This window comes from Bombina bombina, chromosome 1 (assembly GCF_027579735.1).
Source record: "Bombina bombina isolate aBomBom1 chromosome 1, aBomBom1.pri, whole genome shotgun sequence".
NCBI classification, from domain to species: domain Eukaryota; kingdom Metazoa; phylum Chordata; class Amphibia; order Anura; family Bombinatoridae; genus Bombina; species Bombina bombina.
The window spans coordinates 1,411,269,357-1,411,286,936 of record NC_069499.1 but is presented as its reverse complement, the minus strand read 5'-3'; the positions used below and the strand labels follow the sequence as shown (position 1 = coordinate 1,411,286,936).

At 39.5% G+C, this 17,580-nt stretch overlaps 1 protein-coding gene across 1 annotated transcript in view; it reads left to right on the top strand.

Annotated features, from left to right (window-relative positions):
- The first annotated feature begins 2,337 nt into the window (after positions 1-2,337).
- The window catches only part of NES (nestin), a 34,688-nt gene continuing 19,445 nt past the window's right edge, over positions 2,338-17,580 (top strand). Inside the window, exons 1-2 of the mRNA XM_053705251.1 lie at positions 2,338-3,252; positions 12,442-12,566. Coding sequence (XP_053561226.1) covers positions 2,449-3,252; positions 12,442-12,566 — 929 coding nt within the window. The 5' untranslated portion in view covers positions 2,338-2,448. The remainder of the gene's footprint in view (positions 3,253-12,441; positions 12,567-17,580) is intronic.

Below are 17,580 nucleotides of genomic sequence, written 5' to 3'. Positions count from 1 at the left end.
CATACAACTGAGGTCTCACTTGGGCATAAAGTTGGCTTATTAGGCTGTACAGGCCATTCAACTGAGGTCTCACTTGGGCATATATTTGGCTTATGAGGCTGTACTGGCCATACAACTGAGGTCTCACTTGGGCATATAGTTGGCTTATGAGGCTGTACTGGCCATACAACTGAGGTCTCACTTGGGCATATAGTTGGCTTATGAGGCCGTACTGGCCATGCAACTGAGGTCTCACTTGGGCATATGGTTGGCTTATGAGGCTGTACTGGCCATTCAACTGAGGTCTCACTTGGGCATATAGTTGGCTTATGAGGCTGTACTGGCCATACAACTGAGGTCTCATTTGGGCATATAGTTGGCTTATGAGGCCATACTGGCCATACAACTGAGGTCTCACTTGGGCATATGGTTGTCTTATGAGGCTGTACTGGCCATTCAACTGAGGTTTCACTTGGGCGTATAGTTGGCTTATGAGGCTGTACTGGCCACACAACTGAGGTCTCACTTGGGCATATAGTTGGCTTATGAGGCTGTACTGGCTATACAACTGAGGTCTCACTTGGGCACATAGTTGGCATGATGGGGGAATGCAAGGACATATGTGGAAAGTTTCATGTGGGCATAAATCTGACCAAAAGTAATCTGTTTGGCTTACACACCACATATCTCAAATGGACATTTAACTGTCAAAGTGTTGTCTATACTTTTAGTGAGAAAATATACTAATCTATATATTTGATCTTTAAATCAATATTTCCAGGTGCATTCCCACTATTAACTAGCAGTGATTATTATGTATAGTAGGAGGGCCCATAAATATTTCTTGCACTGAGGCTAATCAATCATTGGTTCCTTCTATGCTCCTTTTAACTAGTAATTTGGGTTTGAATGACATTACTGACCATTTATATTGCACAGAGGACTTAAAACCTATACTAACCCCATGTTAACAGATTAAAAAGTCAAGATTGTCTTTGAAGTGAGTGATTGAAAATGGAGACACCCAACAACTCCCTGAAGAGGGGTAACTCTGTTTATAACATTCAGGGTATGCAAATCTGAATTCAGGACTAGAACATTACATCCTTTTTTGTTTTTGTTTTTTTACTGCATTGGTAACCAATACATTGCTGTGTCACCTGCTCATATAGCCCATATCCCTATAGTTTAGGCTGACCATATTGCCGCTTTAAGAAGGAACACATATGAAAAATACATATGTGAGGGTTCTTATACAAAACCATTTCTTTAAACAGCCCTGAAAACAGCCCTGACATATGTATTTTTCATATGTGTCCCTTTTTAAAGCGGCAATATGGTCAGCCTACTATAGTTACATTTAAAAATGCTGCTGAAGCTATGAGGGCTACATAAGGAGTAAGAATGCTTGTCACTATAGTAATCCGCCACATGACTACACTGATATGATATGTAGCTTTCCAGCAGGCTATCTGACAGTTTATGATATAGTTTGATTTGAACAAATTTAAAACATCATAAATGAGCTTATCATAAATGTATAATATAGTCAGAACATTCTTTTTCTGACTAATACAACTGTAACATTTTTAGAATACATTGTGTAAGCTTAATGTGACAAGCAGTCTAAATAGTATTTTATGTTGATAAAATAAACATGAAAATCTTCTTATTGTAAACACCCCAAACGACAAATCAATTTTAAGATGCATTTTAAAACTTCTGCATACTGATATTAAACCACTAGGTGGCAAAACTACTGCACGGTTTATTTTCAAAGGTGAATGTGCAAATTAGTTTCTGAAATACTTTTATAGCTATAATTTCACTGACAGAACGCACGTGTATTAATGTCCTCGTTAATTGCACTACACAAAAAAATGTCAAATCTTTTTAAAACAATATTAATATGTTTTTATTATTTGTATTCTGTTAAATTAATTCATATCGAAACATTAGCATTTTATAATGGTCACACTCTTACAAAATAATTTAAAAAATCATATTTCTCGATTTAAAATAAATAAATAATATGCAACCTGTATTATCATAAATTGTTTTGCTTTATTTTAGCAGAATTGTTTTTGCTATTTTATCAGTATTTTCATTGCCTGCTTAATCTTTTTTACTATTATAAAAACAGGTATAAAACATTTTTAAAGATTATAAACAATATGTTTCATTATTCTGTAATGCTTAAATCTGTATACACTTAAATGTCAGAATACTGAATTCCCTTCTGTAGATGGTTGTAACCCTTGATCTAAAGGGTTAAAAGCTGTGTTATTTTTGGGTCCCTCCCATTTGACATTGAAGGATCCATATGAATAGATGAGCTCCCCTCCTCCTTGGTCACTTTCTAACTCTGCCTGCTCATTGAGACTTATCCAGCTCCCTCTGGCTAGTAATTCAACAGCTGAATTGTCATTTCATTGTGATACAGTGAGTTAGGCTAAACTGAAGGAGAGAATGGAGGGTTACCTGACATCTCTATCACTGGGTGAAGAGTCTTCACAGATGTGGGCATTAAACAAACGCCTGGAAGCTTATTTGTCTCGGGTTAAAGCTCTGGAGGAAGAAAATGAATTACTCAGAACTGAAATCCACACTCTTAAGAAAAGCAAGTCTGAGAGATGCTGGAAGAACAAGTTTCAAGTTGAGCTGCATAAACTGAGAGATGCTGTGGACGATAGCCATAGGGAGCTGGTGCTAGCAGAAAGGTCCAGAGACAGCATTTGGGAGGAGGTAGAGTTTGTGAAACATATGTGCCTACAAGAACAGCAAGCACAAGAAGATGCAAATAAAGAGCTATATGAAAGCAAAAAGTTATTGGAAGAAGAGAAACGGACTCAAAGTTGGTTGAAAGAGAAACTTGCTCAACTAGAAGGAGAGTTGGAGGACATTTTGGCAGCCCACGAGGAAGAGAAAGCATTGGTAGAGGAGGAGATCGTTAGCTTCTCCCAAAGGTTAGAGAACTTCAGAGTTGCCCCTGTAGCTATTAAAGCAGTAGATGTAGAAGACTACGCTAATAGAGTTTCTGCAATCTGGCATGGGGCAGTGGAGAGCTACAAGAGTCAAGTTTCTGAGCTGGAAGCATCTTTATCTGAAGCCAATGACAACTTGAAGAAGGTGCAAGATGAGAACAAACTGAGTAAGATACAGTTGCAGAACCTTGATACAGAATTACAAAGTCTCAAAGTAAGGAAGGAGATGCTGGAGGAACTCCTGTCCAGACAGTGGCAGGAGCAGCAGGAGGATGAAGGCAAACTACAGGTTTGTAAACCAAGAGTGAATTGTAACCACACAAGTACACATCCATTAAGTGCATCATCAAATGGAAACAATAATTTATTCTTCATGAAAATGAATAGCATTATTACAAATGAACAAATCATGCTAGTGCCACACACATCTATCCAGCAAAGATACTGCAAAATAGGCAAAAGCAATATTATTTATTTTATTTATCTATTTATGTATTTGTGAAGTGCCACTGTATGCCACAGTACTGAATATATGATTACTGAGTATACAGTACAACTACACAATGCAAATGTATATAGGAGCAGCAGGGTCCTGTTCTGAATAGCTTACAACCTAGAGGTTTAGGATAGTTGGTGTTTTGCAACAGCAAGAGTAGATATTGCTGAAGTTAGGGACACAATTTAAATGCACATAGATGAATTACATCTTTGAATAGACACATATTTGCATTATACATGTACTGGGAAAAATGCTTCTAGTAACAGTTATCACTGTTTTAGTGTCAACATTTTTCTCTGCACGTGCATGTGAAGCATAGCTAGATATTCTCAGTGCACAAACATTTTCTACAGGATTTTGATTGACCCCAGAGTTACCTGGGATCACAAATGCAAAAATGATTTGAGCATGTTTTGTTTTGTTTTAATTAAAATGTCCCAATAAAATATTTTATGATGTATAGTAGTTGCTGATGAATATTATGCAGGTATAAAAGTACTTTAAAATATGTAAAATAAATTATTACCAGGTTTAAACTATTTAGACAAATCTTCCTTTCCTTACCATTTATAGTCAGTTTGTATGGTCAATTGGTTCACTTATTTATTTTACAGTTTCCTTTACCATATGGTTCTCATAACTGTAGGAATCAATCATTGCATTTTTCCCACATGCCTTAGTGTATACATGATTAGGCATAAACAGGAACAGCCCCCAAGTGCTAAGCAAATGATGGGAATTTTGGGAACATATATTTGGGAGAGGAAATGACACCCAGTAGTGCTTTTACACATACAATAGTCAGGACTACAACTGCTATCTGAGTTTCATACTGAGGCTAATAACAAATAAACATTGTATTTAAAAGGGACCCACAATGTTTCTTTAATTATTCCGATAGACCAAACAATTTATACAACTTCGCAATTTACTTATATCATCAGATTTGCTTAATTTGCATGGTAACCGTTGTTGAAGGAGATGCAATTTACTACAGGGAGGTAGCTAAACAGATCAGGTGATTCAATGACAAGAGGCATCTATGTGCAGCCACCAATCAGCAGCTAGCTCCCTGTAGTGCATTGCTTCTCCTAGAGCCTAATTAGGTATCCTTTTCAGCAAAGGATACCAAGAATACAAACCAAATTAGATAAAAGAAGTACATTGGAAAGAGGTTAAAAATTGCACGTTCTGTCTAAATCATGGAAGTTTAATTTTGACTTTACTGTCCCTTTAAATTCTTTGCTTTCGATAAATGTGATGAGACATTTAAAAATGATCTATTTTTATGTTAAACACAGGCAGGAAGTCAGAGGGTTTTGATATATTTGAGCAAGAGAAAAAATAAATCACATTCTGCATTACTTTGTTTGTATAACATAATTAAACTGTATATATTTAAAAAGAAAACAAATTGAATCAATACATTTTGGTCCTCTGTTAGGAATATTATAGTAACAGTGTACTGTAAAAATTGCTTTATTTTTAATGTGCTCCCACTTATACTTTTTACCTGCTGGAGTGCATTAAATTGCTTACAAATAGAACCTTTTTTTGTCAGTTTAAATAAGCAGCTTTTACCATCCGAATCTGCCACCTATACTGAAAATTTCAATACTGCTGTATTGACTATAGAAAAGCTAGCTACACAAGAGACAGGAGCATAAATCAACCCCAGTGGTGGATGTGAGAGATAACCTAGTTTATTTAAAAGGGTATTGCTGCAACAGCTTTGAATATAATGCACTCTAATCAACTGTCAATTGTCCCTTTAATGTAATCTTTTCTTTGTTTCATCTAAATGATATTGGTTAGTTATTGGACTAAGAAATAAATATAAATATATTACTTCCCTATGCTTCTGGGGTTGGGTCACCCTTAGAATTTGTTAGGCCCTGGTTATGACTAATGTATTGGGTCTCTCAGCCCAGTGCCCTTATTTCCTACCCCCTGTATGTTCTGCATCCTGTATGGTCCACCCCTGTCCTAACATTCAGTGTTAAAGAATAACAGTATATATTATAGCTCCTGATAGCATAAACACTTCTTCATAAACTCAATACAGGAACATTGCACCTTCCCATATCCTCACCCCTGACTTTGCGGGGTCCGCAAAGCACAGGGCCCTGGGAGCATGCCACCCTCACCCTGCCTAACTGGCAAGCCTGTTCGTGGGTGTGTCACTGTCTACCAAAGCTGTGTAACTTTTCAGCCAGTGGACTTCTATCACATGGACCAGTTGTGCACTTCCTGCTAGTTTTAAAATGGTCACATAATGCTTTTTAGTTTTAAAAAAATATTTAGAGGATGCCTTACTGGCTAGAATGGGTTAATGTGAACAGCTGTTTTATCCTTAGTTTATTCAATACCCTAAAAGCTATATAAGCTCCATATGTGAAACTACCTCCAGCTGTGCCTGGGAAAGAAAGATGAGATGTTACCCATTAATTATTTTTGTATTGTCAAGAGAATAGCTTGTATCATGATGCAGGAATCTCTACTTTCCGTTTGCAAGGACCAGAATCTCCACATTCTGTTAATGGATTATAAAATACAATACAGACCTTAGAGTATATGTGTTTGTGTGTGTGTTCACCTCTGTGTGTCTGTGTTTGCACCTCTCTGTGTGTGTGCAGCTCTGTGTATCTGTGTGTGCACCTTTGTGTGTGTGGGCACCTCTGTGTGTGTGCACCACTATAGGTGGGTGTGCATGCATGTGTGCACCTCTGTGTGTGTGTACCTCTGTGTGCCTACGTGTGCACCTCTGTGTGTCTGTGTGTGTGTGTGTACCTCTGTGTGTGTGTGCATGTGTGTACCTCTGTGTGTGTGTGCGCCTCTGTGTGTCTGTGTGTGTGCACCACTGTGTGTGTGTGTGCCTCTGTGTGTCTGCATGTGCACCTCTGTGTTTGTGTGCACATCTGTATGTGTGTGTGCTCATCTGTATGTGTGTGTGCACCTCTGTATGTGTGTTTGCACCTCTGTGTCTCTGTGTGTGCACCTCTGTGTGACTGCGCGTGTGTGTGCACCTATGTATGTGTGTGCACCTCTGTGTGTCTGCATGTGCACCTCTGTGTTTGTGTGCACATCTGTATGTGTGTGTGCACCTCTGTATGTGTGTGTGCACCTCTGTGTCTCTGCGTGTGCACCTCTGTGTGACTGCGCGTGTGTGTGCACCTATGTATGTGTGTGCACCTCTGTGTGTCTGCGTGTGCACCTCTGTGTGTCTGTGTGCGCATGTGTGTGTGCACCTCTGTGTGTCTGTGTGCGCATGTGTGTGTGCACCTCTGTGTGTCTGCGTGTGCACCTCTGTGTGTCTGTGTGCGCATGTGTGTGTGCACCTCTGTTTGTCTGTATGCGTGTGTGTGTGCACCTCTGTGTGTCTGTGTGCGCATGTGTGTGTGCACCTCTGTGTGTCTGTGTGCGCGTGTGTGCACCTCTGCAATTTTTTAATTAGGCTGACAATTTACATTACTTTCAATAGTTTTCTCACTACACACACAGAGAGGCGCACACACAGACACACAGAGGTGCACCTCTGTGTGTGTGTGTGCGCGTGTGTGCACCACTGTGTGTGTGTGCGCGTGTGTGCACCAATGTGTGTGTGTGCACACCTCTGTGTGTGTGTGCGCGTGTGTGTGCACCTCTGTGTGTGCGCACGTGTGTGCACCATGTGTGTGTGTGCGCGTGTGTGCACCTCTGTGTGTGTGTGCACGCTTGTGTGCACCTCTGTGTGTGTGTGCGTGTGTGTGCACCTCTGTGTGTGTGTGTGCGTGTGTGTGCACCTCTGTGTGTGTGTGTGTGTGTGTGTGAACATGTGTGTGCACCTCTGTGTGTGTGTGAACATGTGTGTGCAAACGTGTGTGTGCACCTCTGTGTGGTACCTCTGTGTATGTGTGTACATGTGTGTGTGCCTCTGTGTGTGTGTGTGCACCTCTGTGTTTGTACCTCTGTGTATGTGTGTACATGTGTGTGTACCTCTGTGTATGTGTGTACATGTGTGTGTACCTCTGTGTATTTGTGTAATGTGTGTGCACCTCTGTGTGTGTACCTCTGTGTATGTGTGTAGATGTGTGTGTACCTCTGTGTGTGTGTGTACATGTGTGTGTACCTCTGTGTGTGTATGTACATGTGTGTGTACCTCTGTGTATTTGTGTAATGCGTGTGCACCTCTGTGTGTGTGTGTGCACCTCTGTGTGTGTACCTCTGTGTATGTGTGTACATGTGTGTGTACCTCTGTGTGTGTACCTCTGTGTATGCATGTACATTTCTGTGCACCTCTGTGTGGTACCTCTGTGTATGTGTGTACATGTGTGTGTACCTCTGTGTATGTGTGTACATGTGTGTGCACCTCTGTGTGTGTATGTGTCCACCTCTGTATGTGTGTACCTCTGTGTTTGTGTGTACATGTGTGTGCACCTGTGTGTGCACCTGTGTGTGCACCTCTGTGTGTGTACCTCTGTGTATGTGTGTACATGTGTGTGTACCTCTGTGTGTGTACCTCTGTGTATGCATGTACATTTCTGTGCACCTCTGTGTGGTACCTCTGTGTATTTGTGTAATGTGTGTGCACCTCTGTGTGTGTGCACCTCTGTGTGGTACCTCTGTGTATGTGTGTACATGTGTGTGTACCTCTGTGTGTGTGTGCACCTCTGTGTTTGTACCTCTGTGTATGTGTGTACATGTGTGTGTACCTCTGTGTATGTGTGTACATGTGTGTGTACCTCTGTGTATGTGTGTACATGTGTGTGCACCTCTGTGTGTGTATGTGTGCACCTCTGTATGTGTGTACCTCTGTGTATGTGTGTACATGTGTGTGCACCTGTGTGTGTGTGTGTGCACCTCGGTGTGTGTACCTCTGTGTATGTGTGTACATGTGTGTGCACCTGTGTGTGTGTGCACCTCTGTGTGTGTGTGAACATGTGTGTGCACCTCTGTGTGTGTGCACCTCTGTGTATGTGTGTACATGTGTGTGCACCTCTGTGTGTGTGTATGTGTGCACCTCTGTGTGTGTGTATGTGTGCACCTCTGTGTGTGTGTATGTGTGCACCTCTGTGTGTGTGTGTATGTGTGCACCTCTGTGTGTGTGTGTGTGTGTGTGTGTGTGCACCTCTGTGTGGTACCTCTGTGTATGTGTGTACATGTGTGTGTGCCTCTGTGTGTGTGTGTGCACCTCTGTGTTTGTACCTCTGTGTATGTGTGTACATGTGTGTGTACCTCTGTGTATGTGTGTACATGTGTGTGTACCTCTGTGTATGTGTGTACATGTGTGTGCACCTCTGTGTGTGTGTGCACCTCTGTGTGTGTACCTCTGTGTATGTGTGTACATGTGTGTGCACCTCTGTGTATGTGTGTGCACCTGTGTGTGTGTGTGTGTGCACCTCTGTGTGTGTACCTCTGTGTATGTGTGTACATGTGTGTGCACCTCTGTGTATGTGTGTGCACCTGTGTGTGTGTGTGTGCACCTCTGTGTGTGTATCTCTGTGTATGTGTGTACATGTGTGTGCACCTGTGTGTGTGTGCACCTCTGTGTGTGTGAACATGTGTGTGCACCTCTGTGTGTGTGCACCTCTGTGTATGTGTGTGTGCACCTCTGTGTGTGTGTATGTGTGCACCTCTGTGTGTGTTTGTGTGCACCTCTGTGTGTGTGTGAACATGTGTGTGAACATGTGTGTGCACCTCTGTGTGTGTGCACCTCTGTGTATGTGTGTGTGCACCTCTGTGTGTATGCACCTCAGTGTATGTGTGTGTTCACCTCTGTGTGTGTATGTGTGCACATCTGTGTGTGTGTGTGTGTGAACATGTGTGTGCACTTCTGTGTGTGTGCACCTCTGTGTATGTGTGTGTGCACCTCTGTGTGTGTTTGTGTGTGCACCTCTGTGTGTGTGTATGTGTGCACCTCTGTGTGTGTGTGTGTATGTGTGTGCACCTCTGTGTGTGTTTGTGTGCACCTCTGTGTTTGTGTGTGCACCTCTGTGTTTGTGTGTGCACCTCTGTGTGTGTGTTTATGTGCACCTCTGTGTGTGTGTGTGTGTATGTGTGTGCACCCCTGTGTTTGTGTGTGCACCTCTGTGTGTGTGTGTGTATGTGTGTGCACCTCTGTGTGTGTGTATGTGTGTGCACCCCTGTGTTTGTGTGTGCACCTCTGTGTGTGTGTACCTCTGTGTTTGTGTGTGCACCTCTGTGTGTGTGTATGTGTGCACCTCTGTGTGTGTGTGTGTATGTGTGTGCACCCCTGTGTTTGTGTGTGCACCTCTGTGTGTGTGTGTGTATGTGTGTGCACCTCTGTGTGTGTGTGTGTGTGTGTGTGCACCCCTGTGTTTGTGTGTGCACCTCTGTGTGTGTGTACCTCTGTGTTTGTGTGTGCACCTCTGTATGTGTGTAATGAGGTAACTTTTAAAAGTAATGTAAATTGTCAGCCTAATTAAAAAATTGCATCACTTTATTCTGCAATACTCATATTTTTACATCTATCTTTAAGTGTCTGTCTATCTATCTACTCATATACACACACACAGTAAGAAATCTGAGATATTTGCAGTATACATACATCAAATACTATTTGAAGACAGCAGATACTCTATACATGAAAACAAATATTTTGAGCCTAGAGAGAGGGTGCATCAATTGAAAGGTTGCACCATTGGCCATATTGATTACTTATTACTAAATATAATATACTGAAGGTTACCTTCACATGTCTTAGGATATAGAGCACCCCCTTTCTTTATCTTTTCTTTCTTTTAAATTATCTATAATAGGTCATATTTTTGCAAGTTAGAGCTTAATTATATATGTTTTATGTTATGCTTTTCCATTATCATTATTAAAGCTCTAATATGTAGAAAGACATTTTGCATCTGCAATCTTTACTTGCTTAACCTTGTAAATGCTTGTGCACGTCCCTATTTGTAAATTATGTATAGTTCACATTATAGGACATTTAACTGCCCCTTGTTAAAGGCCAGGACTCATACTTAATAGGGGGAAGAATCATAACTGCACTAGTCTTTCAATTCTTGTAAAGGCCATTTCAGTGTTACAAGCTAATTGGATTCTCTAGGCAAAGGAAACAGATGTTTTATGTCCTAAATTATATATCAGTCTAGCAGATGGTTAGTATCTTGTGCCTTTAACTTGATTTGACTACTTAGCCTTATTACATGGCCACATGCTACTCACTTATTTGTTGGTCAGCTATAACAATGGAAGGTCAGGGAACTCTATTGATAATGAATTGATTTTAGACCAATGTGCCATTTTTTTTGCAGCAGGGCTGTTGTTTGTCTCTGTACAACATTTTACATTTCTGTGACTTACACCAATCAGCAAGTTGTGAATCATAACATTTTACTTCTGTTTCATTTTATGTCCTTCTGTACATTATCAATTTATTCCCAATGCTCTAAAGTAATGTGTCGCTGGGTCTTCATTTTCCTTGTTGGCTCCAAAGTTTTATATACATTAGGCCAGTGATTTGCAACCTTTTTTTGCTGTGGCACACTTTTTTACATTAAAAAATCCTGCGGCACACCACCATCCCAAAATTTTACAAAATCACACATTGTAGCCTAATACAGGATATATAGAGATAGACTATATATATATATATATATATATATATATATATATATATATATATATTCATACATACATACATATATATATACACTTGTACTGTGCTGTCATGCCATGCCTCCTACAAACTATACATGCCATATTGTCATTCATTCACAAACAATCATAATGATTGTCTGTGAATGAATGTCAATGTCATGGCTGTAAATGATGCCTGATGAGCCTGTCACATACCTCCCAATATTTCAAAATTTGAAAGAGGGACACCCCTGCACTGTTGTCAGTCTGCCGCGGCACACCTGAGGATCTCTAACGGCACACTAGAGTGCCACGGCACACTGGTTGAAAAACACTGCATTAGGCAACCCTTGAATTAAACATTACAAGCTAAAGAATATCCTAACTAGTTACTTTATTCTCCAAGTGAGCTCACTTCACTAATATTTGGAAAGCCTACTTGATCTTAAAGGGACAGGAAACCCCAACATTTTCTTTCATGATTTGAACAGAACATACAATTTTAAACAACTTTCCAATTTATCAAATTTGCTTCATTGTCTTGTTATCCTTTGCTGAAGGAACATCATTGGCACTACTGGCAGCTAGTTGAACCCATCTAGTTAACCAATCATAAGAGACAAATGTGTGCAGGCACCAATCAGCAGTTAGCTCTCACTAGTGTATGATATGTGCATATTCATTTTCAATAAGGGATAACAAAAGAACAAAACACATTTGAAAATAGAAGTGAATTTAAAAGTGTCTTAAAATGACATGCTCTATCTAAATCATGTGAGTTTAATTTTGACTTTCCTATCCCTTTAAGTGATTCTTCTTGACAGATGAGCAGTAGGTGAAGGTGTTGGTTTCTCTGAGAAGTTCTCTAATTGGCTGTGGGACAATAACATTTAAGTGGCATTTTTGTACATGATGCATTCCAACTCCAATACCCTCCAAATATTTTATTTTATTACTAATCAATTATCTATGGTTGTCTAATGGGGTGCATGACCCCTACAGGCCCCCCTGGCCTTTAATTGTGAGAAATATGAGCTAACTTTGTTGGAGGTTGGGGCTTCTTATGGTATCTCTTTATAAAGATTTTGTATTTTTAGCTTTGTGTCATGTGTAGGTCATTATAGTATAAACTCATTGGGGAAATATTGGGCTATAAGAAGTGTAGCCTTGGGTAACATATTTTAAGCCTATAAGAACATAAGCCTTTTGCTCTTGCCAATATGTCCTTGCCCCAGGATATTTGGATTTATAGTTTAGCATTGTTACTCTAGCCATATGTCACACGGAATTTGAGCAGGTACAATGGGTCATGATAAATAGGACACAAGTATTGATGCCTTTTAATAAATATTTTGATACTTACCTGTCAATCACATGTGGTTTTAGCTTGAAGTTGAAGCTTTGGAAAAAGAAAAGATGGAGTTACGAGAAGAAATAGCTCAAGTTCTTGAGGACAGACAGCAACTCATGCACCTTAAGATGTCTCTCAGCTTGGAAGTGGCTACTTACAGGTAAATAGTATCGTTTAAATGTCAATTCTACACACTTCTTGACAGAACATAAAACCCAACATTTATCTTTCATGATTCAGACAGAACATACAATTTTAAACAACTTCTCAATTTACTTCTATTAGCAAATGTTCTTTATTTTCTTGTTATCCTTTATTGAAAAGCAGGAGTATGCACGTGACTTCAGCACTATATTGCAGCAGTTTTGTAACAATTTTATACATTAGCAAGAGCACTAGATGGCAGCACTATTTCCTGTCATGTATTGTTCCAGACATGTGCACGCTACCTATCTAGATATTTCTTCAACAAAGAAAACAATGAGAACGACACAAATTTGATAATAGAAGTAAATTGGAAACATTTTTTAAATTGTACTGTATTATCTAGCTGAATTAGGGCTTGCATGCCCCTTTAAGCATGGGGTAGTAATTAATATTGCTTTGTTATTATTATTATTATTTTTATTATGTCATGTGGCAATTAAGGATATACTGTAGTTAAAGTCAGCTCCAGAGCAGCAATGCACTACTGGGACCTACTTGAACATATCTAGTGAGCCAATGACAAGAGGCAAAAGTGTGTGGCCAACAATCACTAACATATTATGCACTGGTCCCGCAGCCTCTCTAACTTTGTTAGTTTCTGTTATGTGCTGCAGTGGATTCCCTAAAACGTACTCATCTGTTTGCTTAGGGCAAGGATGGGGAATCTTGGTACTCCTGATGTTTCAGAACAACATTACCCAAGATGCTTAGGCACTCTGAAGTCCAGTTGAGCATCATGGGAAATGTAGTTCTGAAACATCTGGAGGGCCAAGCTTCCCTATCCCTGGCTTAGGGCATCAGTTGCATAGAGCAAAACAGGAAGTAGTAAATCTGGTGAGGCCGATGAAGCTGGAAATGCAGTTTAGTGAGTGTTACCGACTGAGAAAGAGAAATAGAGATAAAAAGAGATAAAGCTGAATTGAAAAACAGATAATTAAATGTGCAAGAGTTTCCTGTATCCAGCACTTAAAGGGATATGAAACCCCAAAAATGTATTTTGTGATTAAGACAGAGCATATAATTTTTTTTTAAAAAAGTTTCCTATTTATATCTATTATCACATTTGCTTTGTTCTTATTGTATTTTTTTGTTGAAGAGATACCTAGATAGGTGTCTAGAGCACCACATGGCAGGAATTAGTGCTGCCATCTAGTGCTCTTGCAAATGGATAGCATTCTTGCAAAACCGCTGCTATATAGTGCTCCAGACTTGTGCATGCTCCTGACCTTACATCCCTGCTTTACAACAAAATAGCAAGAGAACAAAGAAAATTTGATAAAAGCAGTAAACTAGAAAGTGGTTTAAAATGACATGCTGAGTCATGTGGGGTTTCATGTCCCTTTAAGTACTGCCTTGTAAACACAAAATACATTTTTATAAGAATAACCCTTGAAAAGTCTCTTCAGTAGATTTATCTTATATCCATTGTTCTGACCAATCAGAGAAATATATAATAATGTCACTGTGTTGCCTGTTGCAGAATAAGATTCGGAAGCTTACAGGTTTCACTGTGGTTGAGGTAGTAGAAAAAACACAATCACTTTGAACGCACTCTCGGGAATGAGTATGGACTTAGTTTGCATTGAGGAGCGTCCCCTATAACTACCTGGTCTGGAAAGCGCACTCTCTTTTAAGGGTCTGGAAAGCGCACTCTCTTTTAAGGGTCTGGAAAGCACACTCTCTTTTAAGGGTCTGGAAAGCGCACTCTCTTTTAAGGGTTTGGAAAGTGCACTCTCTTTTAAGGGTTTGGAAAGCGCACTCTCTTTTAAGGGTTTGGAAAGTGCACTCTCTTTTAAGGGTCTGGAAAGTGCACTCTCTTTTAAGGGTCTGGAAAGTGCACTCTCTTTTAAGGGTCTGGAAAGTGCAATCTCTTTTAAGGGTCTGGAAAGTGCAATCTCTTTTAAGGGTCTGGAAAGCGCACTCTCTTTTAAGGGTCTGGAAAGTGCACTCTCTTTTAAGGGTCTGGAAAGTGCACTCTCTTTTAAGGGTCTGGAAAGTGCACTCTCTTTTAAGGGTCTGGAAAGCGCACTCTCTTTTAAGGCTCTCAAATACAATGTAGCAAGGCAGCGGGTTCACGAGTTACAGTTTAAAGAATGTTATAATCCAGTAATAGAATATAATAAAAGTCCTTTGCATAGAAACTTTTGTTTTCAGATCACGCCAAAATGAAAACAGTGCTTTAACAAACAATAGATATAAGTATTGGAAAACAAAAATACTTGTCAAAGTTGAAAAATGTCCATATAACGATAGGAAAATGGTGCACGGTCTGCTTATCCTGACAACTTAAAATATGCATGCAAATGTTTTATCAATGGTGCTAATGGAGATGGATTACAATAGGTTCCAATGAAAGATGTGATTAAAGGGACACTGAACCTAATTTTTTTATTTCGTGATTCAGATAGAGCATGCAATTTGAAGTAACTTTCTAATTTACTCCAATTATCAATTTTTCTTAATTTTCTTGGTATCTTTATTTGAAAAAGCAGGAATGTACGCTTACGAGACGGCCCATCTTTGGTTCAGCACCTGGGTAGCAGTTGCTGATTGGTGGCTTAATGCAGCCACCAATCAGCAAGTGCTATCCAGGGTCCTGTACAAAAAATGGGCTGCCTCGTAAGCTTACATTCTTTTTTTTTTTTTTTTCAAATAACGATGCCAAGAAAATGAAGAAAAATTGATAATAGGAGTAAATATGAAAGTTGATTAAACTTGCAAGCTCTATCTGAATCACGAAATAAAAAAAAAATTGGGTTCAGTATCTGTTTTGCAATCTCCTTTAAAAACCTAATTTTAATAATGCCAGAACTGTTAGTGGCAATCATGGCAGTGCAAGAGAAACTTTTAATTAAATAGTAAAAATAAAAATGTAAAACACGCCATTTGCAGATGTGGGGTGACGTTTCCTGCAGATCCTATTAGCTGTACAGGATATCACATACTCAACAGATATACATACTGTATATAAATGTGTGCCCTGTTCACTGTATACAGCCTCTCCAATACGGATGAATGGAGCTTTAGTGAATTGATACCATGTCTGTCAATGTCTCCTGTGAACCGTTTCAGAGTGTTTTGATCAGGAGCAAGACAATTGACTGTTTGCAAATAGCAGTGAAACAGTTTTAAAGATGTTCAAAATGCCCTTTCGAGGACTTATCAAATGCTTGGAGGTGTTGAAATTGAAAAGGCAATGTGTTGAAAAGTGACTCGAAAATGGATTGTGAACTTTTCAGCCACATAGGAGAAACACAACATTTCTCTGTGTTGAATATTAGTCCATTAAAATTGTGTCACTGCAGGGGCATATTTTAGAAGCTATATTGCAAAAAAAGCACTCTCTAACACATTATTGTCTTTTTGCACTTAAGTGAATAATTAACTGCTCAATGTGTTTGGAATTGTGCGAAAATTCACAGTGTATACATATATGAGTCTATGATTGGCTGATGGCTGTCAAATGATACAGAAGGCAAATTGAAATATATTTTGAAATTTCTCCGAACAAATCTAATGCTCATTTAAAATTCTGAGTGTTATGCCATTGTCTATTTATTCTGCACTTGTTGATTACAGTAATTCTAATGTATTAAGTGGTCCCAGCTACAACTAATATAGCAATTGTGTACTTCCTACTCTTGGCCGTTGGCAGTGACACACCTTTGCAAGCAGGACAAGAAATATTGGTATATATATATATATATATATATATATATATATATATATATATATATATATATATAAAAAGTGTTCAAATGGCCTTTTAGATAAAACAAATACAAATCTTCCTTTTCTGACTCTCGTCACGGCTCACCAGGGCCGCCACTAGAAATTTTGGGGCCCCTGACTTAACCATTGATAAGGGCCCCCCCACCCCCTCCCCCTTTGACGTGTGCAATTTTTGACCAAGTAACTAAAACATATATGCCTTTCATTTTTAAGTGTAGTCAAACTTGGAAATGTTGTAAAGGTAGTAACACACAAACACAGAAACACACAGGCACACTCATACACTGAAACACACAGACGCACATAAGGATTCACATATAGACACCCTAGCAGACACGCAAAGAAACACACAAACACACTCAGACACAAACATCCAAACAGACACTCAGCACTTGTTTACATTGACCTGACAAGTAATGAGGTAGACTACAGTTTTGTCAAAAAAGGCAATTTACAAAAAAAAATATGGAGTTCTGATTATCTTTTTGTCAAGGAAGAAGCCAACTATATGATGACAACAGCATGCAGTGGCTAAAAGGAAGGGCCCTGAACTGCATAAACAATAATATAAAGGTTAAATGGTGGATTGGTGACTTCCGGAAAGGTCTCATTAGTCTCAAAGTCTTTAGAAAGATGTGAATAATCAGTAGTAAGGTCAAAATGTCCCAAAAAGGAACAGACAATGGACACACACACACACACAAACTCAAACACAAACTTACACATACACCCAAGGAAACACTGACAGAGACAGCCTCAGAAAACACACAAAGACATACACACATAGAGACACCCACAGAAAACACACAAAGACATACGCACACAGAGAGAGACAACCACATAAAACACACAAAGACATACATACACACACACCCTCACTGAGACATCCACAGAAAACACACAAAGACATACACACACTCTCACAGAGACACCCACAGAAAATGCATAGACATACACACACCCTCACAGAGACACCCACATAAAACACACAGACATACGCACACACCCTCGCAGAGACATCCACAGAAAACACAGACATACATACATACATACACCCACCCTCACAGAGACATCCACAGAAAACACACAAAGACATACACACCCATCCTCACAGAGGCATCCATAGAAAATACACAAATACATAGATACACACACACACACACCCTCACAGAGACACCCATAGAAAAAGCACAAAGACATACACACCCACCCTTACAGAGAAACCCGCAGAAAAA